We start from the raw sequence: 26,817 nt of genomic DNA on the forward strand, positions 1-26,817 counted from the left end.
TACATCTTAAAAGGCCTGACTCTTAAGCAGCTACGAGCAGCCAGTGTGTGAGTCAGTCACTTAAGGGTGTCTGAAGTTGGATGGGAAGACAGTGTAAGTGGAAAAAGCTGTTTGAATAGCCTGCTCTGTGAGATAAACTTAGTGTATGTACCTGACACAAGTAAAAAATATTTTTTTAAAAACCTCTTAGCTTCATGTACAGTTTTTTATTTAGAATATTCTTACTGTGAGAGAGTAAATAAATGTAACATTGGAATGCCAGGAGTGATAGTGAAACTTCTTCATCTTAGAATGGTATATTTGTGTTTACTTAAAAACCCACATGTAAGACCATCCTGAAATACCTTTTCCAGAACTTCCTTATAGCTTAACTACTGCCTATTTTATACAAGTACCTGTTCTGGATGTCATCTAAGTTTGACGTATGTTGTGTACGTAGTGGTGATGTGGGAAGCTCTATGTTGTGCCTCCTAAGAGGTATTTTTACATCTTCAGTGATATCAACATGGACTGGCTTCCTCACGTTCTCTGCAATTAAAGTATTTGGAATGTCAGCACCGGGCTTGGAGAAACTTTTGAGCTTCCTGAATTTTCATTAGAGTACAAAAGCTCTTGTTTTAGTTTCTTAATCTATTTAAAGCCATATTTTTTGCTTTCTTTGTTACTAGCAATGCAAAAGCTCTATTCTAAATGGTATTATAGTGTAAAATTATTTACGGTCAGCTGCTGTGTGTAGGCAAGCTCTGTCACCCTCCTCAGTCATCTTCTAATCTTCCTGAGCATAGGACAACAAATTCTCCACAATCTGGTTTATGAATATGTCACAGAGGGCAAGAGTGAGGACTCAAGTTGTAGAGATGTTTTTTGGGAGCTTAATGATGGTTTTTAAGATACTCTGGGTAGAACTGACAGACTATTCCAAATGCCCCTCAAGAGTTATGAAAAAGAAAGTGCAATACAAATGGACCCATTCAATGGCAAAGGGAAAAAAGAAATAGATGTAGGGTAAAATTACTGGATGGAATGAGGAAGGTGCATAAGCGTGCAAGGCTTTAAAGGTGAAGTAGGCACTAGCCAAGGTTACTTGTTTCCTCTTATGTCCTGACTTTTTATTCAATCATAAGTTTTGTATTTACTTACAAATTTTTATTTAAAAATTAAAACAACACTTATTTGAACATTAAGGTATAAATGGAAGAAGAAGAACTACAATAATAGTAATAGTTAAGGATAACTGATTCTGTCAACCGTGAAGTCAGAACACTGTTACACTAAACTCACCGGTGTTGTCTTTTTTGGTCGATATCTGGTTAACAACATAAAGATTGAGGAGATCTAAACTGACTGCTGAACTCTTAGGAGATGATACTCCCAGGAGCTTCATCTTCGATTTAAGTTTCTTCTTTTCAAAGAATTCCTAAATTTTTTTTAAAACAGAGAACAAGTTTTTGACAGAAGCTTCAACAACACATTAGCAGCATATATAATTCTTTGTAAACAATTCCTAATAATAAAAGCACATGGTTAAATCTCACTGAATTCTCACACCCTCTCTACTATTATTTAGTTTATTTTTATTGCCTTGAAAAAGAGTGCAAGTATAATTTGATCATATTCAAAATAAATCACTGTTCTCTCAATGCCAAAAACTTGGTTCTTAAACAGTCATGCCTCAAACTTTGTGTATGATCATTAAAAATATTTCTTTAAAATGAAAGACATACCAAAATTCTGCAAGGTAAAAGTCTTAGAAAAATTAAATTTGGGCTTTTTAGGCAGCTTATAAGCTAGTAGGCAAATAATCAGCAAGATTACGTACACACAGCCATCTATAATGAGACAAAGAGTTTATTGTTCTCCAGTTTTGTCTATCTCGACATAGAAAATAGTCGTGTGACAAAAAAAAAGGCAAAAAGGTAAAGAAGAAAAATCTCTAAGACTGGGACCCAGAAAAGCTGTTTGTTGCAAGGAACAAAAAGAGATAAGACTGACACTTTTAATATATCAGGCAGATAATTCTGGAAAATTTAGGAAACAAAAATCTCCATTTTGTAGGAGACTATTAATTATCATCCTAAAATCATTAGCATCAAGCACAGCAGATGAATAAATAAAACCAGTAAGATTTATTTAACCACAAGGAGGATAGTGAAAACTGAAGGTACAGTCAAAACAAAATACCATTGGCTTTTCTTCTGAAATGTAATTCCTCTCCTGACTGCAGGTTACATGTAACAAATATACCCAACATGTTTTGTTGGTAACTATTTTCCAGTATAATTTATTATACACAATATTTAGTTTTCTAGAATGTTATTATCTATGGAAAATACCTGTTCTTCAGTTAAGAGAAATATCTGCAGTAAGGTAAATTCAGCCTGTGTACAAATCAACACTTCAAAATTCATATTGTTTTGGAGTCCACACCCCCAAAACGCATCCATGTCCCTTCAGTGTCCCACATATTTTCTTCCCATTACCTCTAAATTACTATTTGTGTAATACTATTTTGTGTAATAGCAATTATAAAATTACCAGTGTTCAGTAATTTAGTAATTTAGCACTAAATTACTAAAAACAATCTTGTCTTGGATCCTTTCCTGTTTTCTCTCCTCCACTGAAGCAAATTACATGGTTGTAATGTAAATCATGTGGCTTAGACCAATAAATCCCTGAGAAAACAGATATTTTGAGAATCTGCAGGCCTCCAGGAGACTGGGAAAGTGATGGGGGCAACAAGCCACTGGTTACTCCCACATTCCCTGAGGTAAAGGTTTTCATTTCAGAGGTTGCCTCCATACTGTCAGCCTGTTTTTCCTTCTCCCGTATACGTCAGTGCATCTGCTCTGCGCACTGGGAGGTACCAGCTTCAGTGGTGGAGCTTCCCTATACTGTCTTTTTTCCCAGCTGCTGAGAAGGAAACTGACTTCTTTTACTATGATTATAACTATTTTCTCTTACTGTTTTCTTTCTCTTTCCTGTTTGAAATGTCTTCTGCTATGCCAGGGATAAATTTAATTCTATTATTTCACTTTCAGATTTAAAATACAAAGAAATACTTTATTTAAAGTATTTCAATGAGCCTAACATTCTTTTATGTAGCCCAGAAAAATAGCTATGGATATGTGTGTAAGGCTAGCTGACCATGTGGTTGTCACTGTGGTGAGACTTCCGGCGATCTCATGTGTCAGCACATACCAATAAAATATAGTAACAGAAGTAATTCAGTAAAACTTAATTTGGCCACATTCATTCATTCATTCATGCCTTCTCCTACTCCCTCCTCTTCCAGCTGGAATTCAGTGAGGAAACCTAGAACAAGACTTCTGCCCTAAAAGTTAGTAGCAGTCAGGCAAATGCATTATGACTGTTATGCTACTGTTTTGAGTCTCACTCCAAATGCTTTGAAAGTTTTTCCTAAGTGGATCAACTAAAGTATTTACATAACAATACAAAATCCGAGATAGCTAGACGTGTTTACCTTTTGCTTTCTCCTTTCCTGCTTTAATATGATTCTGCTCCTGAAAGATGCAAATAATTATTAATTGTAAAAGTATAATCCTGAGTCATGGCTTGAATTTCTCATCAATGGTATTGAGAATTTAGGACACAAATATGTTACATTACATTATAATGGATCAAGCCTTCAGGTAATGAAGTCAACATAACTCTGTTGAAGTCACTTCAGTGGATCCTGGTTTACTCAGGTAAGGATAGGACCACATTCTATCTGAGGGCTATCAAATACATTGAACATTCAGAAGGAAAAGCTTTTAGGTGTTTGACCTGTAATGCAACTTTTCATCAAGTCTTAATTTCTTAAAACATTATACGAAATCTTTGTCAATATATTAATTTCTCCTATTTTTCTTTGTCATGCTACACCATAGTTACAAAACCATATTAGCAAAGAAAACAGAGGAGCACAGTACAAGTTTCTACCTTTTGGGACTTCGCAGAATATTGTAAACATTTTGTAAAAAAGATAAGAAAAATAGATTGTCACTACAAGTTTTACCGAGCCGCTCTTGCTTGTGTAATATGGGAGACAGCTATACCTTAAAATACATATCCCACTTGTTAAACATAGTCTTAAATGTATTGCCTAGAGGACATGATGCATAAAATTGGAGCTCTGGGTCACTGCTGTGAGTAGGGTGAGCATGGCTGCAATCCTTGGGTCAGTAACATTAGGACATTTTTTTGAGAGTTAGAAATATAGAGTATCCCCTTGGAAATACTGGTTCTGCCCCCCCCCCCCCCCCCCCCCCGGTGCTTAAAACTAGAACACACTTTCTAAATCTATGCACATAACATTTACCCTTGCGGTGGGTAGAAGCCCCAGCAATGGACAGATTTTCTGATACCTAAAATGAAAATCCCAGACTCACTCAAGGAATCCTGACAGATAATTAACAGCAGCAGAAACCAGCACGATGATTTGTTATTTGCTAACTGCAATACTCCCACACACTGCTTTTTCTTACAGACAGAATAGTATGATAGGCATTTAGGACAAAGTTGGGGTGTTTTTTTTCTTTTCAAACTAAAGCTCTCACTTCCCCCTGCTTCACATCAGCAACTTTCAAAAACCTCATTTTCCTGGGAATGCTTTACCCATCTGGTAAAGCATTACTTTAGTTTGATTCTGCAAAGAGTCAAGATGATCACAAAGCTGTGTTTAGCAGGAGAGCCTCACCCAGCCCCAGCCTACTGAGAGATATTAGGCCCAGACATGACCCACCCTGCCTGGCATGAGAGGGCATCTGTGCCTCCCCACACAGTCTGGTTCAGGAGGAGACACCACAGCTGTCACACACACCATGGCTGTGCCCAGTCTGTGAGGGGACACCAGGGCTGTCACACGCGCCACGGCTGTGCCCGCTCTCTGAGGGGACACCAGGGCTGTCACACGCGCCACGGCTGTGCCCGCTCTCTGAGGGGACACCAGGGCTGTCACACGCGCCATGGCTGTGCCCGCTCTCTGAGGGGACACCAGGGCTGTCACACGCGCCACGGCTGTGCCTGCTCTCTGAGGGGATACTGGCTCAGCGCGAAGCCATTTCTGGCAGCCTTTGAAAAGTTTCACTCACCGGCTGCCACCAACCCAGTTCATTTTCTGCCGCTGAGGAAGGAGGGAGGGCTGCTGTGTGTGGTGCTGGGGATGGAGAGGGGAGGCAATGGCCACCACAGGGACAGTTTGCTGCCTCCCAGCAGGGCCACAGAGCCCTCCTGCAGGGCCTCCTCCTCCCCTGGAGAGCCAAGGCAGCTGCTTTCCATGGCCCCCAGGCTCCTGAATGCTGGCAGAGAAGGGGGAGAGGGCCAGGCCCCAGGTCTCCAGGTCCAGGCAGCAGAAAGCCAAGCAGGGCAGGCTGATGTGGAGGAGGCGATGCTCTGGTTACTGCCACTCTTCCTCTACCACTAGCACTTCCATACAGGCTGCTGCCAGAATGGAATGAAAATGCTAGAAGCCATTGCTCTTTTGCAAGGGAATCACAAGCCTCTTGCTGTCCCAAGTGAATCAAATTCAGAGTTATTAGAGTGGGTTACACAGCTGTTGATGTTTTGGCTTTCAGGCCCAGCTTGTCACTGCTACAATCACCCTAATTTTTAGGGCAAGAGAGAAGTACCTTCCTCTCCATCCTGCTCTCCCTCATATATTTTAGGGGCAGTAGGGGAATCAATGAGCATTTTCTACTAGTAGGCATCGTTGCCCTTGGAGCTGCCTGATGAGTTTTTGAATGTAAATAGCAACTAACCCTCAAGTAAGGACGCAGAGCTGCGGGTGTTCCCTGTGCTCCCGGGGCATCTCTGCAGCAATGCAGCTCCCCTCCCTCCCTTCCCTAAGACTCACTGCCATCATTTCAGCAAGTGAAGGCACTCATTTACAAAACAATCATTAAAATTCTACACAAATCGTTTTTTGCAGTGTTTCCTTAGTGAGATATCTTTAGCCTAACGTTTTTCAGGGTAGCAATGCTCAATTGTCATTAGAACAACAATGTGGAGAGTGCTCAGAGCAGTTATTAGGAGCCTAATATTAAAAATTACCCAAGTTTTTTTCTTTCTAATACTTTTGCTAGGGTGTTTATAGAATCTACAGCTAAAAGATCTTAAAAGTGAGAAGGTCTGTTTCTCTAAAATATCACCAATTAAACTGAATAAACTTATTGGACAGAGTGTTTTATCGTTGAGATATCCCTGGTATTTCTGATTAGTATGCACAAATGTTTCTTGTAACAACACTAGATTAAAATCTTCACAGTAAAATATATCTATATTTTAAGTGTATGTGCCTCTATAGCTAATATGACACATGACAGACTGAAAGATTATTTAACTCATCAAATCCTTCATATTTTGTTTGCATTTCCATCTAGTATAAATGTTTAACTTGTCAATACTATAAAAGGTAGTTTCAGGCATGACATAATCCAATCCCTTTTATTTTTGTTTATCTGAGTATTGATATTTTCCGTACCACCCTTAATCTTACTTTTTGATGGCATTATCTGGATTTAAAGGAAAAGACTGCACTTTTCTTTATGTTTGATTTCTTGAATCTATTAGATAGCAGTAGCTTGTAGAATCCAGAAAATGTGACGTGGCAGCTTCAATCCATTATTTTTCACTATATGAAAACTTGCTTTCCACAAATTATTTTCTGCAGATAAAGCTAAAATACCTTTCAGATGGTCATTAAGTAAAGAATCAATTTTTTCTTCACCAATGGCAAAGTAAACAGTGAAATAAGACCTGAGATGCATATGACTCCAATGTCTAAATATTGCACCTTGACTGTCAACACTTTGAAATAATTGATTTGAATTGTTGAGAGTTGCCATACTGTCAAAGAATTACAGAACATTATTATTGTGTTTTAAAAGGTCATGAGAATGAGTTTCATGGACCTTAGTTGCTCCTCTGGGAAGAGAAGTAAGAATAGAACAAGATGACTTCCTCTGTGCATCAGAAAGTGAGGTTTAAGGAAGAAAAAAGTCTTGAAGATTTCCTTTTCTTTGTGACTTTTTAACAGCCACTCTTCAGACAAACTACATCTCGTGTTCCTTTGTTAAGAAAGTTTTATACAAGATTTTCTTCAGAACAGCTTTCCAACTGTTCCTAAAATAAGTGTTGCAGCTGTAGTCCTTCAGCACTTGAGTTTTCCCCTCTGACATGCTGCTTCATTACCAGATCAGCTCTAGATACAAGTGATGTAGCAAAGCAGCCCAAAGCAGTGTACTATCTATCTGCTGTTAGACTGCATTTCTCCATGAAGGCTACTGTTGAAACATCGACCATGCAACTTTTGGCACCCAGCTTTGAGTAACTCCTCACAGAACTCCTATATAATCAAATAAGAGAGAGGGAGTTTTCCTGGCAGGTGACTCTGAGCACCTAATTTAGGTTTCCACTCTATGTCCCAACACCCAGAGAGGAAGCAGCTCAGATCACTGAAACCACATGAAGTGAAAGTGTGTGCCACTGTCTATATTATTGTACCCTGAAGATTTGAATACCCTTCTTTCCCCAAGTAGGACAGTCTTTCCCTTGAGTGAACTGACACTGCTTATATAAAATCTTATACGCACTGGAGGCAGTGAGAAAGACAGAGAAGATGTGTTTCCAAATAATTTCTTAGAACTAACTGCAAGTGGTTTCTTAATGAATCTTCCACTTCCCAGCAAATGTCCTCATCTAATGCTCATTATAACAAAGGAAGGGATTACTAAACAGATGAATGTGTAGTAAAAAAACCCCTGGGGATTCTCACAGTTGGGTTTAAATATTTTACAACATTACTAATTTTTTTGGTGTTATTTTAACATATTTTAACTTTGATTTTTGCCCGAAATGTTTGATCTTGATATCTAGCATTACGTAACTAAATTCAGCTGTAGATAACTACATAAGAGATGCAGAGTATCTGAAATGCTTTTGAGTCCTCTGTCCAGGGTGGGAATTTCTGATACTTTTAAATGCCAGGATACACTTACTTAGGTGCCTAAATATTGACTGAATTATGTAATGCTAGGAATGCATGACTGAAAAAGCCCAAGTTTGTTCCAAGTGAAAGCTTTTGTTTGGCAAACCTAGTGCTTAAACTTTGTTTACAAAGTTGCATGTTCTTCTCCCAGTCAATGCTCCTATGCCTGCTCCCCTTCTTGAAAGAACAGCTTATGGAGAAATAAATTAATACTATCTTGTGGTGTTTAATACTAACCTCGTTGGTGGTTTAGTCCTAAAAAGAGTTCTTTTAAAAAGATTGCTGTGATATTGCAAAGTCATGGTAAGAGTCTGAGGAGGTTTAAAACAGAAGGCAAAACTTGTTTTAAAAATGAAGTTTCCCCTTTAAAAAGTAGTTCCTCTTGAAAAACAGAACTTCCTTTCAATTAATTTCACGAAGAGTCCTTCCTCCATTCACCTTTAAAAGGCAGAGGCCTTTTTTGATTTGCTCTAAGGGTATTAGTTCAAAGAATTCTAGAAACTGCAAAAAACCTGAGGATTTTTATATTTTACCACAAAGCACTAATCTTCAGCTGAACATCTGAAGAAAAACACAGTGGGCTTCCTGATGTTCCTGTACAAGATATCAGCATTAGATTAGAAAAATGACAGTAAATCGCTGTATTACATGAGTAGCATTCATTTGGTATGAAACCCCAGTTTAAATACCTACAACATACATTGAAATCAATGACTACCCAGCCATTCAATAGAAGATCAGGTTTGGCCCTGCTGTATTGGAAATAGTGCAGTGAGACACTACCTCTTCCAGTTGTTTCTCCTGATATTTACCCCTTGCTGAGCTGGATTCATTAGGCTTGAAGGAGTTAGGAATGAGCAAAAATCGAAACAGATTATGCCATTAGTCCAAAGACTAGATAGTAGAGAGGCTGAATTGTTTCAAAACATAGCAAACCTCAAAGAGAAGCACATAATCTACATGGGCTGAAATTCAAAGCCCAGTTGGGAAGAATATGGGATTGGAACTACATGACAAACCACCAGCCAGGACAGTACCATTGATGACAGTATATCAACACATTGCTGTATGAAGCAGATGCCATTCTTAGGTGGTATTATTTAGACAGAATTATTTTTCACAGAATGAGCCCTCAAGACAAAGTGCAGTCCTTGGCTTGATACAGAACAATGCACAAGATCTGGTTCAGAATCTCATGCTGGAATCCCCAGTTTATGAAAACAATATTTCTACAAAGAACAACAAAGAGCAAAGAATAGTTGCGCTAATCTCCAGTAGGGGAACAATGTGAGGCTTGTTAAAGACAAATTAGGAGAGGGAGCTAGAAGAATTAAATCCTTACATGTGGCTAGGAGAAAGCTGAAGGATACCAGGCTTGAAGCAAAGAGACAGTCTGAACCATAGCAAAAAGCTATAAAGTATTCAAAAGACGATAACAGAAAGGAACGTGAACTTTGATAAACTTAAAAATACAATTAGGCCAAAAAGAATATGGGAAACAACTAGGCAAAGGAACCAAACTACTCGGTCATTCTTCTTACATGTCAACCAGCAGCAAGAGCCTGCTAGAAAGTCTGTAGGGCCAGTTGACGACCAAGGTACAACATGAGTGCTCAGAGGAGATGTGGATGTTACAGAAAAGGTAAATTAGCGTTATTAGTGTTCATTGATGAGGAACCTGGGGAGAATTTTTTGCAGGAATCCTTGCTGGGGAACTCAGCAGAGGATCTGTCTGAAGTGAAAATAACAGTAGACGAGGTGAAAATTATCTTACCAAGACAGATTGAACACTAGCATAGCACCAAGCCTAACTGGTATTCACTGAAGAGCTCTATAATGCAGCAGTGTGGAAAGGACCACTGAAAACTTCCTTGGTTTTTGGAAAGCAAATGTGGTAGCAAATGTGACACAATTGGGGAAGAAAAAAGACTGTGGCAATCCAGAAAGCCTACTTCTGCAGCACAAAAAATAGCAGGAACTATAATATAGGCCAGCATGTAAGGGTCAGCATAGCTTCTGTAGATGGAAGTGCTGCCCCATAAGCATGTAGAAAAGAGTGACTGCTGTAGATGGATATAATTAAGGCTGTTGACAACATCTGTTACTGAAGGTTTTAAGGAAACTAAGAACCCATGAAATAAAAGGGAAGGTGGATAAAATGCAAGAGAGAGTGGAGAGAATATTTAGTTCTTGCACCCATGCACTCAGGGGCTGGGGGCTGATATGGAATAGAGGCTGACAAACTCATGAGTGGAAGGGGAAAGTTGCAGTGGGGGGAGCAAGAGCGAGCCCTGTTGTTGAATGCCTCTTCCAGAACAGGCATAGGTGGCCATGAAACAGAGCCTGAGGGAGCCTGCATCAAAGCAAGGAGGAAGGAGTAGTTCTTCACATACAGGACAGTAGATCTGAGGAACTGCTTGCCAAAGGATGGTATTGTTTATGTAAAAGTTTACATGATTTCAAGAGACTGGACAAGTACCTGTAAGAGTGGAATATTTAATAGAAAAACCTCTCAGTCTCATGAAATTCTCAGAGCTGAAACTGGTCAGAGGTTTGGAGTGTTAGAGCTACAGCAGGGAAGGTAGCATCATATGTAATTGCAATTCTTATTCTTCCTTGGGCATCTGCTTAGGGGTGCTGGTAGAGACAGACACTGTGCTCAGTGGAGCACTGGCCTGAACCAGTTCAGTTATTCTTAATATTTAGAAATCTCCCAAACAGAAGTTAATTCATAGATTGCAGTAAATGATCTTTTTATTGTCCTAACTACCAGCTGCAATCTCTCAAATAAATTCTTGAGGCATGACAAAAGGATGGCAGCAGATCTCATGTTTGGGGTGCATGAGTAGGACAGGTGATTTTTGTGGATTTATTCCTGCCTGCACTTTTGCAGAGTAGAGCACTGGCTTTGCTGCCAGTGCCAGTAAATATTAATATTTAATATGTAATTAATGCTTAAATATTTAATATTTAAGCATTGCTAATTGACAGCAGCTACATGATTTTACCACTTGTACCTGTCCTATTGCACTTGTCATATAGCTGGTTTAAGTGTTTACAATGCACTTGAGCAAAGGATTAATATAGAAATGTTAGCATTTTCTTCAGATGATCTGAGAGCAGAAACCCTTACAGATTTAAAGCAAAAAACTAAAAATTAACATATTTGATACTTCTGAAGGCATAAAGTAGACACATGCCTCCCATAATTGTATTATTCTGGAATTGCTGGGTTCAGCTGAATTTTCTGTATGAAATAGGAAATAAATTTGACAAAAGAAATATGTCTTAAAAATCCAGATATGAAAGCTTTCAAGTATTAAAGCCTAAATATTAAAGGCATAATTCTTTGAGATCATTAGTCGTCAGTTCACTGCGGTTAGAGCAGCTGACACTGACCTTCTCTATCCTTGGCCTTTTCCCTCTCCCTCTCTGTGAAGGGAAAACAACTTGTTTATACTTCTTTCTAGAGCTGTATTCTGTCTAAAATAACTCTGTTCTAACAAGTCAGAACTGTTTGTGATCTGCCTGATACTGATTGTGCCCTCAGCCAGACTATTCAAATGCCTTATGGAAAAATCCTCATAACCTACAAAACATGCAGGATTTAAATTTAGGGAAGACAGAATAAGGGGAAGAGGACTACTGGCACAGGAAAGCCCCCCATTTACACCACCTCTGTGCTGTCTACACTCTGGAGTCAAACAACAGAGCAGGACCTTCCCATCTCCCCTCTTCTCTCCACGCTCTTGCCATGGCACATCTCTGCCCACTCAGGCTACCCCACAGACTCATTAGGACCAAAGCAGTTGGAACCAACTGTTTGGTAGGATCAGACCAGTCTCGCCACAGTGACACTTCTTCAACAAACTTCCCCATCTGCCACCTTAAACTGAAGCTCCTTGCTTGGCTTAGATCTCCAGATCCTAAATGAATTACAGTGCCTGGCTGTTCTACTGAGGTGTATTATTACAGCCAACAGCTTCTCTAAAGCAGGCAGAATAGGACAAAAATTTCTGTTGCGATGAATTTGAACTCAAAGGTCCGATACCTTATCACCCTCTTCTGATGAAAAGCTCTCATTTGTAATTGGTTTGCCTTGATGTTGCAAACTAATTCTGTGGGTGTATTTCTGTACTTATGTAAGTGATGACATTAAAGTCAATAGAAACTTTGGAAGTACTTCAGAGTAAGGTATTTACTTGAATAAGGACTTGTATGATCGTCCTCTGTTGAATTTGGCTCAAACTGAGGCCTACTGTTCCCACACCAGTCTTTAAGTACACAGCTCCAAATTAAAGAAAAATCCAGAAATTCCTAGCTCACCATATTACAGTACATCACATTTTGGAAATTATTTACAGCTCAGTATTAACATGTAGTTGAAAACAATGGGCACTGTGGAATCATGTTTTATGCATTTCACATATATTTCATCCACATATAAACAATTACATACTTGAGGCATGATATGCACATATTTAAATGTTAAATATCTCAAATAGCAGTGATACAAAAGGCATAATTTATAGCTATTTTCCAGTACTTTTATTTTTTATTTTATATGTCTTTATGGCACAGTGTACGGCACTCTGTAAGCAGTGAGGAAATTCTAGTTTTCTGCAAAGACGGATGTTACAGCCTTTGAACTCTGTTTTAGGAGTGTATAAGGCATCGGGTAAGCTGCCTTCTGCTTCAAAAACTGCACATTTTATCTTTTCAAACATTACATCAAAAAGTTTTAAAAATTATCAGAGACTGATATCTCTTACATGATGACCTGCAGGCTCCAGTGCCACTATCTCCACAGCAGTCACAAAGCTGTGCAGGGATGAAGTGCTGGAGTGGAAGCCAGGAGGCATAAAACAGAAGAGAAAAAAGGCATCAGCGTTGCCATGATTACACTCAAGCTCCTACATGTTCAAACATTCATGGCGTTTAGTCAGCCTGACATTCATTGTTTCTATTTCTGCTTTGTGGCTGTACCCAAGCACAAATCATTTCTATAGACAGTGATTCTGTTACTTCCATCAGCAGAGCAGCACTGTTTGGATCAAAAACAATTTTAGTTTTGTAGCTGGGAGCAGAATTATGTCATTCTGTTCTGCTGGAATATTGATTTAAAATAGTGAAATATAATATTAAATAATTATAAAAATAGGATAAGCTCCTTTTACTCTTCCTGCTCAGTTATTGGTTCCTATATTCAGAAAATGCAAAGTTATTTTACTGTGTTTGATAAAAACTAACCATATGACTTAAAACCAATCACTTGGCACCCAAAAAAAAATAATAAATCTGGTTCTCCTTAAGAGAGGATTAAACCCACAGCTATTCTGGTTCTAATATAAACATCCCCCCAGTCCCACAGCCTAAGTTACTTGAACTTATTTGATTGCATTTATCTTAAAAAAATTTGTTTAAAAAGTCAATAGAAATTGTGGAGACAACAAAGCACTGAACACTGCATTAATATTACTGCAGCTTTGGTAATTATTTTTCCAGTAATATTGAGAAATTTTATTATGACTAACTGCAGTAAAATTGCTGCCTTCACTACTAAAAAAAAAAAATCTACCACCTAAGGCCATGCTCCACAAAGAGAAGTTTGTGCATGGATTACAGAGTGGGACTGTGGCAGAGCAAAGCTCTCGAGGCGGCAAGAACAGAAGAAAGGGTATATTTAAAACAACCGTTTAGGCTTTTCTCCATCATTTCAAATTAAGAAAATACTAAACTACTACATGGTCAGATTTGCTTTACTTAAACTTTCCCACAGATGTGGGGGTGTATGTCTGCACTTAGGCCAGGTCACCAAAAGCTTCAGTCCTCCAGGATCTTGTGCAGTGAAAGGTATGCAGAACCGAAAGCTATCTGTGAACTTTCCCCTTGGTAAGAAAACACTAGAGTAATGGAATATTGCAAATAACCGTGGTTTGGCAAAATCTAAGAGCATGCTGTGATACACTCCAGCCAGAATGGGAAGTATCCAACTGGAGACTATGATTAAAAAATAAAAACCCTAAGCAAAGCGATTTCTGAGCCACTGCATCTTGTCAGAGTCTTTGTGTGCCGCAAAACCTTTCTATTTTACTGTCAAAATAATCTGCAGCTAAGCCAGGCCTACTCAGCAACTGAAAGTTAGCTGTACTGCTCTAGCTCAGATTCTGACTACATTTTGCTAGCTTTGAGTTGTGTGTTAAAAACAAACAAACAAACAAAACCTCGAAGGACCTCTATCCAGATCTCCATCTTGTCCCCACTGGCAGAAAGTCTAATAAGCTCCAAGATCACCCCACATCTTCTCTACGTAACCCTCCAGCAGCCCACTGTGGACATGGTTTGTGCAGCCTCCTGGGAAGAAGTGAGAAATAGATCTCACTTGGCCTTATCTTGCTGGTCTTGGCTTACTGGGCTTTTGGGAAAGCACCTGGATGTTTTGATAAGCTGTGGCTGACTTTTTTGACAGCAAAGCGTGCTCTCTCTCAAATCAAAGGTATTATTTCTTCGTCCTGAAGCTTGTGCTGCTATCTAAACATCATCACTGCACTCTGTCCCAAGGGGACTGTTTTACATCAGCAACAAGATGTGATTTAACTCTGCATATGCCAAGTTACAGCGAGGTAGGTGGCCTCACTCTCTGTGTATAGGGGCGGGCTGGACGCCCCAGCTCTCCCGTCAACGCCTAATAACACATTTTTCAAACCTGCTTTTACACACACATCCTAAACTAATGCTTTATCATGCACAGGGTGAGGCAGTCACTACTTCATTTCCAAAGCGTGAAAGGACTCAAAGTATTTTTAAGTGCTCTGATCCTCCCGCTGTAATTTCAAACACAATACCTCTTCCAAACCAGTGAAGAAGAATAAGAAATTAGGGAGAAACACCGCGGCAAGACGACTGCCGTTACTGCCAGTTCCTTTATGCGAGTTCAGCCCGCTTTTGCCGCAGGGCCCGCGCGAAGCGGCCGGGGTTGTTTGTGCTAACAGCGCTGCGACAGCACAACACCGGCTTCCTTCGGACGAGAGGACAGGAAATAATTTCTGCGCATTTCGAAAGCGCTGCCCGGCTCCCTCCCGCCGCCGGCGGACGGAGCGCGCCCACCCGCCGCCGCCGCCGCCGCCGCCCCGGCGGCCGCGCTGCAGCCCCCCCCGCCCCGCGGGAGGGCCAGGCGCTGCCCGAGCGATCCCCCCGCCGTGTGTCGTGTTCCCCCTGGCGCCGCTGGCGGGGCCGGAGGCGGTGCCTGCTCCGCAGGGCAGGCGGAAGGAAAGGGCCGGCCGCAGCCCGAGGCGGGTCGGGGCGCTGCCGGGCCGCGCTCCGGGGGATCGCCGGTGCAGCCGGGCCGAGCTCCGGGGACCCGCCGTGCAGCCAGGCCGAGCTGCAGGAGACCCGTTGTCAGCCCAGGGCCAAGCGCCGGAGGGTCCGCGCTGCTGCTGCCGCCGCCGCCGCCGCCGCCGCCGCCGCCGCCGCCGGGCCCCGAGTGAGTGGCTGCGGGCCCGGTGCCGGGGCGCTGGCGCGGAGGAGCCGGTGGCGGTGCCGCCCCGCGCCGCGCAGCCAATGGTGGTCGGCGGGGCGGGCTGCGCGGCGCCGGGCTGCGTTGTGCAACGCGCCGCGCTTTGAAGGCGACCATCGTCCCTCGGAGGCTGGGCTCGGTCGGCGTCTGTCGCGGCACGGCGGGCCGGGGTCCCCGGCGGCCCGATGAGGAGCCGGCGGGGCCCACCTTCCCGCGGGGCGTGAGCCGCCCCCGGTAGGACCGGCGCCGGGCGGTGCCGGCGGCGGGGCAGGATGACCCACATCCTGCATGCGGCGGCGCGGCGGGTGCAATGGAGCAGGGCGAGCACCGCGAAGAGGGCTGCGTGCCTGCTGGCTGCGGCGTACGGGCTCAGAATCCTCTATCCCATCATCCGCAGGCGCATGAGGCGGGCCGGCTGCAAGGGCGGCTCGCAGGATGCCGGCCGGGCTGAGCGGGGCCGGGAGGCGCCGCACCGCGCCGGCGGCCGCGGCAGAGCCTCCCCGGCCGTGAACGCGGAATTTTTCAAGCAGCTGCTGGAACTTCGCAAGCTGTTCTTCCCAAAGCTGGTGAGCCCCGAGCTGGGCTTGCTCTGCCTCCACTCGGTCGCTCTGGTTTCCAGGACCTTCCTCTCCATCTATGTGGCCGCCCTTGATGGGAAGATTGTGAAAAGCATCGTGGAAAAAAAACCCAGGAGCTTTGTCTTCAAGTTAATCAAATGGCTGATGATCGCCATCCCGGCCACTTTCGTGAACAGCACCATACGGTACCTGGAGTGCAAGCTGGCCCTCGCCTTCCGCACGCGCCTGGTGGATCACGCCTATGAGACCTACTTTGCTAACCAGACTTACTACAGGGTGATCAGCATGGACGGGCGGCTGGCCAACCCCGACCAGTCCCTCACCGAGGACATCATGATGTTCTCACAGTCGGTGGCGCATCTCTACTCCAACCTCACCAAGCCCATCCTGGACGTCGTGCTCACCTCCTACACCCTCATCCGCACAGCGCGGTCCCGGGGGGCTAACCCCATCGGGCCCACACTCCTGGCTGGCCTCGTTGTCTACGCTACGGCCCGCGTGCTCAAAGCCTGCTCTCCCAAGTTTGGCAAGCTGGTGGCCGAGGAGGCGCACAAGAAGGGCTATCTGCGCTTCATGCATTCGCGCATCATCGCCAACGTGGAAGAGATCGCCTTTTACCGAGGGCACAAGGTAAGAAGGAGGGAAATCGGAGGGTGTTGGCGTTGCTCGTGCAGAGCCAGAGCTGACCCGCACTTCCCCTGCAGCCGTCCCCGAGCACTTTGGATCCCTCTGACATTTAAACCTGTTTACAGCTAGCACTTCCCGTTTCTTAGGAAATGCAGTCACAGGCAGTATCTGGGGGAGCAGACTGTAGTTCCCTTGTGCTCTGACCATGTTCCTGTTCGGAGCTGGGTCCTATGCTTTTCTAGAAAGCTGATCTCCGTTTTTCCCCCCACCCAGTCCATGCTACTTAACTTCTCCAGGCTTTTGTTTTTCCGCCTGTGTTTATGAATTACCAGATTTAATGCTGCAGAAATAGCAACCAGGGAACACTAGAAAGTCTGGGGGAGAACTCTGATACAGAGAGCACTACAACCTTTGACACTCTTTTACATAGCTAAGCAAAGATGTAGTCATCAGAGTCTTAAAATAGCTTAAGTACAGTACTTCACCAGTCACAGTTACATAAACTAATGGCTTGTTTTAAAGCCACCTTGTTAAGGAACTCTTGTATTTTTGTTATAAGTGAATTTTGGCTGTAACACCTTTCAAACACCATTTGGAAAAAAAAGTTGTTTCATGTAAGGTGAAAATGAAAGCTGGAAACCAGCCTAAAGTATTACTTGTTCAGTCCAAGCAGTGATTATATAATGTAAATGGTTTATTTTGGTAGAAGCAATTTTTCTCAAAAGCTGCCTACGGTAATGTTTTAAGTGCAGCTAAATTAAACATTTTTTCAATTCCCACACATACTGGTTTGAACTGAATGCATTATATCATATTGACTTGCGACTGTCTTTGACTTGTTAAACCTCTTGGGATAGTTCTCTGGTCCTCCAGACTGCTTGCAAAACCAAGCAGCATTGCATTTCAGGGATCAGCTCTACAACTTTAAGTCATTGGAGATAATTGATCCCCAAACACTTTCCAGTATGAGGAGTTTCAGTTGCTGTGAAACTCTATGGCTGCCGCTTCATTAAAAGGATGTGGAATCAATCTTATTTTGGTTGTTAGAATCAGCAGTTGTGACTGCCTTGTATGTTGTTCTCGTATATACCAGAGATCTTAAAAAAAAAAAAAGCTGAAAACCTGCCAACGTGCTATCGAGGGACGATGGTGTAAGTAAGAACCAGGTCCACTGACTTCCATAAAGCTGTGCACTTTTGCTGTGAGACTGCAGTACTGTGAAAATCAAGGACCATGCAGCAGATGTGACTCAGAAGTCACAGCTCTGGGTGCCTGATTATTTCATCCACACATGTGAACATATCTTGTATGGCATGTGCATCTGTGTCACATTGTATAAATGTGTTTTTTTTTTTAACTGTAGGTAGAAATGAAACAACTGCAAAAAAGCTACAAGGCTTTGGCAGATCAAATGAATCTCATTTTGTCCAAGCGGTTATGGTACATCATGATAGAGCAGTTCCTGATGAAGTATGTCTGGAGTAGCTGTGGTATGATTATGGTTGCTGTGCCCATCATCACCGCAACAGGATTTGCAGATGGCGGTAATACCACTTTTTACTTAATTTCTAAATATTTCTTTAAAGTTGCATCCTCAAAAGACTGTACTACCCTGAATGCCATTCATATTTATTATGCACAGACTTTATCACAACATCTGTGTGTTGTGCGTAACATTCAACCATAGCAAGTCAGCTGAGGAAAGAGCAACACAAAGGATCCAACTTTGAACAAAGCCTGATAAACAGCATGGATTCAGGACTTTGAGGTTCCTTGTGTCACATGGTAATTGCAGTCCCTTTTCACTAGCCACTTTTGGGATGGCAGGCTGATTTTTGCAGCATCTCCTTCTACTTTACAAAATGATACCATTAACTTTCCTAGAGTGCTTATCTCCTCCTTCCATAAAACATTGGGTAATTACAGGTAATTATTCTCTTATGTGTTGACCTGTTAGGAACCGCTGTTTTTCCCTGGCTGTCTGGGAGAAGAGAAGGTGAAATTCAGATTCCAGGCTTGGATGGTATCATTTTTGACATCCTATCACAACTTTCCAGGAAGTGAAACGAGACTTAAGCAGTGTTGTTATTGCAGATGCTATTAAAAAAACCCAAAAAACCCAAAAAGAAGAAAGCAGAAAGAAATGTAATTAAGGAGGGGTAGTGAAAGACAAGTGGGGAAGTTTGCCTCAACAGGCTTCCTTATGTGTGATTAGAACCATAGATTATATTACAAATTCCTTAAGATTCTTTAAGCACAGATCCTACAATGTCTGCAGAAGGATCTGTTCTAATTTAAGTACATTTAACCAGGAATGAGTCCTTTTCCATGCAGGTCTTGGTAGTTATATTCCAAATCAGGGTTGTCTGACTGGACAAGCTTGGTTAGACCAGTAGGATGACTTTGTGCAGCCCCTGCATGCTTTAGCTTACTTGCAATTGTGTCAGTGCTCAGCTGGGTGTTCAGCTGTCTGAGCTGCTGCCCATCACATGGCTCAGGACGGCACTATATCGAGACCCTGGCTGGCATCCTGGTAACAGCTTCAAAAATATCAGAATGTCCTATTCCAAGCAGAAGAGTTTGTACAAAGCCATTTCATCTCACAGTGAAAGTTGTTAGCACAACAGAAAAAGTGATAAGAGTCTTTCTGCTGAGATGGGAATGAGGACAGTCAAGAAAAAGATTGTTTTAACCACATGTTGTAAATATTTCCTTGGTATTGGAGCTTGAATTAAAAGAAGACTCATATTCATGCTAAACTAAATAACATTCCTGTTACTCCTGAGTATTCTTTTGATAAATACTTTTCAAACGTGGGAGAAAAGAAGGATACAGTGATGGCTCATGTTGTAAAGTGGAAGAATATTTGCCACCAGCAACATAAAATGTTGTTAAAGCATGGGGCTTATTATGGAGACCAGAGGCATATCATAATGATGGATCACAAACATAATACTGACAAATCAACAGTGTCTAGAGCAGTTCAAAGTATAATAGGTATTCAAAGAATCAAGCAGACCTGAAGTTACCACTGGCCTGCTTGGGAAAACAGTGCTTTATGTCTCAGCAAGTCAGATGCAAGTTTGTTCATATCTGAAGGAACAGATAGTGGTTTTATTACTTTAGGATAAATCACCAGAATCGGGGATATGCACAAAACTGGTACGGTAACCAGACCTGAGATGAAAAGTGTAAAGCATTAGATTTTGTACACTTCTTTGGGGGCGGGGTGTGTGTGTGTGTATAAAAAATATCCTGCAATAAAAAGAAAAAAGAATCTTCTATGATGGTGATATTTTTGACTGAAATTTGCTAATTTTGTTACATATTTCAGGGAAGAAGTTAACTGGCAAAGGCAAGATTCCCATCTGATAACATTTCTCATTCTTTTTGTATTAAACGATTGGCGTTCCAAATGTCATGTGTCTCATCAGTTTCTGCAAGTAAATATTTCTGGAGGCAAGACTTTGATTTCTCTAGACACAGTGAACACTTATCTTTGTTTATAAAACAAGTATGACTATCAATTCCATAAATGACAATGAAAAGGGAAATGTTAGATTCTGTATGAAATGGAGACGTCCTGTCTGCCCTGTTACAATGTACCACTTCTTCAAACGCAGGAGGCCAGCCATATGAAAAACATTTTGCATGAAAAGTTCAAGAAAAGTAATCTTGGGGGGTTAGGCATGTACTGTAAGAGCTTGTGTTTTGGAATGGTGAAATACTCATAAATTCTATATGATTTTAAGTTTTCAAATACCCTGAGAAGTATGCCTAAAATGACCAGTGCAGTGGTTTGTAGAGATCTCTAAACTCTTGCTAGATGAGCTAGCCTGGGTGCTGGAAGCAGCTGTCAGTAAATTCTGTGTTTACATATGGGAGGAATGCTGCATTAATGCAGTTAAACCATAGCTGATTCCTAAATGAATTAATTTTGGTGGTTCTACATAACATGGGCTGCATGGGCTGTAATCCAACAAGATCAGCAAAAGTTGGTTCTCTGAGAAGTAAGAAACAGATTTCAATTTTGTTTTTACTAATTAATTAACTGGATTCTCTCTGTCTCTCTAAGTTTATTCTTCTTTGAGCAGAAATGACTTTTTAAAATAAGTGAGAACTACATGAGCAAGAGTTTTGTAATCTCCCCTTTTGCAAGAGGTTTTATGTCTTTTAAAAAAAGCATGCCTCTCATTGTGTCTCAGGTGGCTGGATTACATACAACTAGTTGACAGTGTACTGATGTTGTATAAGTTAAGCTAAAAAAATTGAACATGTATCTCAATTAATTAGAATTATTCTTTAAAACATCTGAGGCCAGAAAGAGTAACATATAGATGGGGTGTGTGTGTATATATATATCTCCAAAATTATGATGTAAGAATTTTAAAGTTTCTCCTCAATTATCCATAGTGTATTTCAGTGATTCAGATGTAATTCTGTAGGGATACCTTTATGGGTGTGTAAATGAAAACAAAATAATGTTTAGATTTAACTAGTAAAGAGAGAAAGATACACCTGGCTTTTGTACAGCATGTAGCATTCTAGACAAGAGATTTCTAGAATCTGATCTTGTCAGGGAAGTGAGACAGTTACTCACCAAGTAAAAAATATAATTTGTTATAGTGTTGCATTGCTTGACTTAGCCTGTAAAATTTACAGTCACATCACACCTGCAGGGAATTCTTCCTAGGTTTTCTTGACCATAAGCACTGTGCAAATATCACAGAGGATGTTAATAACGGTTGCTAATACAGGAGTTGCCACACTGGATCCACCTGTTACCTTACCTAGCCTGATGCCTAGCCGCAGCTTAGCTTAAAACAGAATCTTTACAAATACTTTAATACTTTTCCAACTTCAAAAAAAAAAAAAAATCCAGACCCCGTTCAGCACAGACTCAAGCAATACATAAAGATATATATATATGTTATGTGATGCAGAAAACCCTTGAGACCTTTCATTCTAAATCTTGTATTTGAAAAACATTTAGGAGTGGTTTACTACACACTGATGTTGTCTTTTTTGTAGATGCAACTATTAACACTGAAACAACATTCAGTCTTAAAATATGCAGCCACTATTTTAAATCTTTATTCCTTCAAAAAGCAAACATTGCAAGTTGACTGTGCTGTATAAATCTGTAGGTCACATGGGAGGAAGAATATACGTAGATATGTTAAATGTAAACATATTTATTTCTCATGTATCATGTATAATTTCTGCTGCTGTTTTCTCCTTGCCTGTTGCTCCTGTCATGTTTTTATGAGACAACTCCTTTCCTTGGAGCAAGAGTTTTCTTGGTAATAGGATGCAGTGTCATAAACAAAGCATCACAACTTTGTTCTGGGGTGAGATGAAGAGAGAGAGGTCTCCTACTTAAACCATGCCTTTGATAATAAAAGAGCTTATTGCTTTCTTTTAGAAATATAATCATGTTGCCAAATTTCCATCAATATGAATGCTTCCTTTTACATGAAATCAGTAAATAATTAAGGCTGAAAGTGAATAATTGCGAAAGTAATAAAAGTGCTACTAAAATTCTGTTTCAGATCATTGCTTAGGTTTCACTTTTTTCATAGCAAGTCACTAGCAATAGGACGAGAGGAAACATCCTCAAGTTGTGCCAGAGGAAGTTTAGATTGGATATTAGGAAGAATTTCTTCACTGAAAGAGTAGTCAGGCATTGCAACGGGCTGCCCAGAGGGGAGGTGGAGTCACCATCCCTGGAGGTGTTCAAAAAATGTGTAGATGTGGCACTTCAGGGCATGGTTTAGGAGGCCATGGTGGCATTGGGCTGATGGTTGGACTTGATCTTAGAGGTTTTTTCCAACCTTAATGATTCTGTAATTCTATATTTTGAAAAATTTAGGTTGAGCAATGATATATTAAAAGGAAAATTATCTAGGTAGAAAAATAGTATAAAATAATAGGATATTTTGCATAAGATGAATTCTATATACTCCCACTTATTCTTTGTTACCAAGCTGTCTATGATAGTTACGTTCACTGATTCTTTTTGAAAGGTTGTCTTCATAGAGTTAACTTTTTCTTAATTTAAAAGCTGGTCTATAATGACTCACATTCTAATCATAATTTAATTTGTAGAGATAATTTTCAGAAGAATATTTTAACAGAAAACTTTTTTTACTTTTAGAATTGGAAGATGGCCAGAAACAAGCAATGGTTAGTGAAAGAACAGAAGCTTTTACTACATCACGAAACTTGCTGATCTCTGGAGCGGATGCTATTGAAAGGATTATGTCTTCGTACAAAGAGGTACTGTACATACATGAAATAGAAGAGAAAAAAAGTAAAACTGAATTTACATTTAATATAAAATGTAGGGAAAAAATTGCAATTTTTAAGGGCAAACTCTACTGCAATTAAATCCATGGAGATCTTTGAACTGATAGTTTGATCTTTAGAGTTAAGTCTACAAGTCTAAAGTGCACAGCTGCCAGTATGGTGCAACATTGTCAATGTCATTTTTAATACCTGTGTTCAGGTGCCATCAGAGAGCAATAGAAGTTCCTGGAATGTAAGTGATAAAGCTTCAAATTCCTCCTCTGGAGCACAGACCTGAGTTCAGGCTGTCTGCCTCCAGTGTATTGGGCCTTTTGTGTTGGAAGTGTCGTGTTTTGTATGAAACACAAAGAGGCTTCGATACTTATTTCCTGGCCACGTTAACTGTAGGGCTGTTTTCAGTATCTTGTGAACCTTAAATTGTAAGTAATTTTGAAAACTAGAGAAATTTTAGCAGGGAAAAAAGTCTACCTTGGGACAGCAGATAGTTTAGAAGTACGGGATGTTCCTCTGGAATATCAGAGATGTTTCAGGTCCTTACGCAAATTCCAGTGAAGCTGGGCTTTCATCTGTGATCTGTCTTGGGGGTTTCATGTAGAGAAGCAGCAAAAGACAAGTGAGGCAGCACTGTTATTCTCCTCAGTATTTCCTTCTGAGTGTTGGTTCTGTATTTGTTAATTGGTTTTTGCTTGTCCATCTGGTGGGGACCCCTTTTCCCAGTGCAGTGCGAGGAGACACACATTAGCTAGGCAGCTGATCAAAGACTATGGATTCTGTTACTTGGAATCCAGCCATAATAGCTACAGCTTTGTAAATTGGAGGAGGAGGAGGGGTAGTTTGGCACCTTCAGATATGGACTCTGACAAAGCCTGAGTCTGTGCTTTTTTCAGAAGTTGTTCTTCTAACGGATTGTGATTTTGACCTATGCTCCTTCAGCTGCTCCCCTGCTTGGCCTCTGCTCTAAGATACTGCCAGATAACCTATTATACGCTCATGTAATTTCTATTTTGTTTTCAATATTTAAGTCATTTATACAATATACATGTGAACTTATGAACATTTGGGTTTATTTTTTGGAAACAAAAATACCCACAGAGTAGTAGGAACAACTGAACAAACTCAATTTGTTTATAACATGGTGAGATTTTAATCGAGACAGCATGAGATCAAAGACCAGTTCTATAAAATTCCATCTTAATTTCACATTTATACTTCTCTTCAAGAAACGCTGTGGTACTTTAACCACATTGTCATTCCCATGTCGTGATTCAGGCAGTTTCCAAAAGACAGTGGTGGTGAATTTCCAGTTCTTTCCCACCTGATCCACCAAAGCAGCCTCCTTCCAGTCAGTGTAATTCAGCATGCAGATGAAGTGGGCTCAAATTTTCTTTGCAGGTCAATGGTTTAGAGGGTAGTATTTAGTGCTTTGACAAAGCGAGTTTGTAGGGTCATGGTTTAGAAACTTAGTACAAGTTATGTTTCTTCTGGGCACAGTTGGTACAAGTTTCATTCATCACATGCAGATTCTCTCCATTAAATGCCACTACCGACGCTGTGACGAGCGCTCAGTCCTGTTACAAGCTCCTGCTGAAATTGCTAGAAAGACTCCAGTGTGGAGAATGATGTTACAGCTCCTATGTGCTACCTTCTGCTTCAGGTGCTGTTTAACCACAGCAAACTAATGGTTTTATAGCTTGAACTAATTTTCTTGCTATTCTTGCTTGCTCTCTGATTTTAGTATGAAAATTCATCCTTTTTAAACCATCTAATAATGCATTTATAATAAGATGCCTGGGTTTAATTCTTTGCTACCAGCAGATGGAGGCAGTTCTTTGAGAGCTCTTGGTGGTGAGGCTGCCCAAGAATAGGAAGTTGTCATGTCCAGAGATCTCTTGTTTCTGTCTTCACCAGGTGGAAATTGTGACAAAAGGACCAAAAAATAAGAGAAAGCCTTTTAAGAGACCCCACCATCTTAAAAATGCCCAGTTCTAATCCAAGGCCTCAGATTTAGCTTTGGTACTCTAGCATGCAGATGACAGAAGAGTAATTTCTTTTTTGTACTGTATTTTAGATTAGGATGCCCTGGTGCTGCTGCCTGTTTTACACAGAAAAACACACCTTTCCCACAGGAGGTTTTTGGAATACAGGGAAGTAAGCATAAATAATTATAGATGCCAGTTTTTCTCACTTCTGTGGATCTTTATTTTGCTAGCAAATGCAGAGACTTTGTTTTTCTCTTGTGTGATAGGTACTCTATTTTCAGATGTGCTAATAGCTATGCTCTGCTGGTTGAAGACTCTACTGATCCACAGAAAAGAGCAGTCCCTGCAACCTCCTCATTTACTGGAGCTATCATAGTTTAAATTGGCTGAAACCTGTCCCCCTCAAACTGTCTCTGTCTGCTGGCTGGTAGGAGCTGTGGGTGGCATACGGGTTAGCACAGAATCTGAAGGAATAAAAATTGATAGGCATTGAAAGACATGTCATTGATCCTTCCAATACAATATCATTTGAGAAGCACTGACTCGGAATAGCTGGGAATATTTTTCATTAATCTTTGGCCAAACATTTCATTTATAGAATTTGTGAAGTGTTTACTGAAATGAGGCATTTGCTGTTTCCCAGGTTACTGAGCTAGCAGGCTACACCGCCCGTGTCTACAACATGTTTTCAGTCTTTGATGAGGTGAAGAGAGGCATCTACAGAAGAACTGCTGTTATTCAAGGGTCTGAAAACAACAGCAAGAATGAAGATAAAGCAGAATTACACATTGATGGGCCCTTAGAAATCAGAGGTAATAATTAATATTTGTTTGTGTTTCCCTGTGTGTGGGGCTGGCGCAGTGGGGCAGGAGGCGAACAGAGGGGTTTTTTTCTACAACAAATCAGCCTCTCAGCCTTAATACCCCAGAGGCCATGTTGCTTTCTGTTTTAACCTCCTGCTGTTTTGTTACTCTGCGCTTATGCTGTGCTTTTCTAATACACAAAATTGCCGAAATGTTTTCTGTGAAAACTTTCAGTGAAAAAGGCATACTGTTATTGGTGGTGGCAGTATTATTCTTATATGGACAGTGCCTGCTTTCCTCAGCCAACTTTTTTCAGAAAATTGAGACTGTAACATTTTCATCTTCAAACACAGCGTTATTTTGTTTGGGATAGGAGAGAAAGATAGGTTGGTTCAGAAGCTTTTGATGAAAATACTACTTTGTTTTCAGTGACTAAAAATCAGCCTGTGCTATTTTTTTTCATAATTTAGTGGGAATTTTCAATTGAAAGTGGGCTGACAACTTTACCCTTCCCCTCACCTCCCAAATGATCTGATCAATATATACGTTATCCCTCCTATCCCTATCCTGTGTCTTTCTGGTACCACTATCTTTTGGTCTCCACCCTTCCCAAAGCATTTTCTGTGTACATCTGTTTCTTATCGTGCTTCATTATGTGCCACCTCTCCCTCTTGCATCCAGCTTCTCTCTGAGGTACTTAAAGGCAGCTTTTGCAATGGGCTTTCCCCAACAGACCCCTTCTGCTTCTCCCCTCCATGGTGTTGAAAAGGCTTATTCCCTCCCTTTGGTTTCTGAAAACTTAAACCTCAGTAGAGTTGAAGGCGCCAAAGTGCTCTTTATGAAATAACTTCTTTCAGCAATTTCAACAGTGCTGCCCTTCAGCACAGATTTCTTAAAGGTCCTCTGACAAGGTTCATCATCACAGTCTGATGCAGCATGGCAGATAGCTGTGGAAATAGCTGATGTCTTAACCTTGTAGAATTTGGTAGTATTTGGCTGACATTAAAAGAAGTGACAT

The 26,817-nt window shown here is 41.0% G+C and overlaps 2 protein-coding genes across 6 annotated transcripts in view; one reads left to right on the forward strand and one right to left on the reverse strand.

Annotated features, from left to right (window-relative positions):
* The window catches only part of REDIC1 (regulator of DNA class I crossover intermediates 1), a 28,522-nt gene extending 13,222 nt beyond the window's left edge, over positions 1-15,300 (reverse strand). Inside the window, exons 1-5 of the mRNA XM_064445304.1 lie at positions 15,095-15,300; positions 12,760-15,063; positions 3,482-3,521; positions 1,282-1,417; positions 396-528 (exon numbers count right to left, since the gene is read on the reverse strand). Of these exons, the coding sequence (XP_064301374.1) occupies positions 396-528; positions 1,282-1,417; positions 3,482-3,521; positions 12,760-12,761 (311 nt within the window). The 5' untranslated portion in view covers positions 12,762-15,063; positions 15,095-15,300. The remainder of the gene's footprint in view (positions 1-395; positions 529-1,281; positions 1,418-3,481; positions 3,522-12,759; positions 15,064-15,094) is intronic.
* A 464-nt stretch (positions 15,301-15,764) lies between these two features.
* Positions 15,765-26,817, forward strand: part of ABCD2 (ATP binding cassette subfamily D member 2) — a 46,708-nt gene continuing 35,655 nt past the window's right edge. For 4 of the 5 annotated variants that reach the window (XM_009504190.2, XM_064445285.1, XM_064445278.1 and 1 more), the window contains exons 1-4: positions 15,765-16,711; positions 18,072-18,252; positions 22,866-22,987; positions 25,640-25,808. In XM_009504190.2, coding sequence (XP_009502485.2) covers positions 15,776-16,711; positions 18,072-18,252; positions 22,866-22,987; positions 25,640-25,808 — 1,408 coding nt within the window. In that variant the 5' untranslated portion in view covers positions 15,765-15,775. The remainder of the gene's footprint in view (positions 16,712-18,071; positions 18,253-22,865; positions 22,988-25,639; positions 25,809-26,817) is intronic. The other variant, XM_064445269.1, reaches the window with a different exon arrangement.

The sequence above is a fragment of the Phalacrocorax carbo genome, chromosome 1 (assembly GCF_963921805.1).
Source record: "Phalacrocorax carbo chromosome 1, bPhaCar2.1, whole genome shotgun sequence".
NCBI lineage: Eukaryota > Metazoa > Chordata > Aves > Suliformes > Phalacrocoracidae > Phalacrocorax > Phalacrocorax carbo.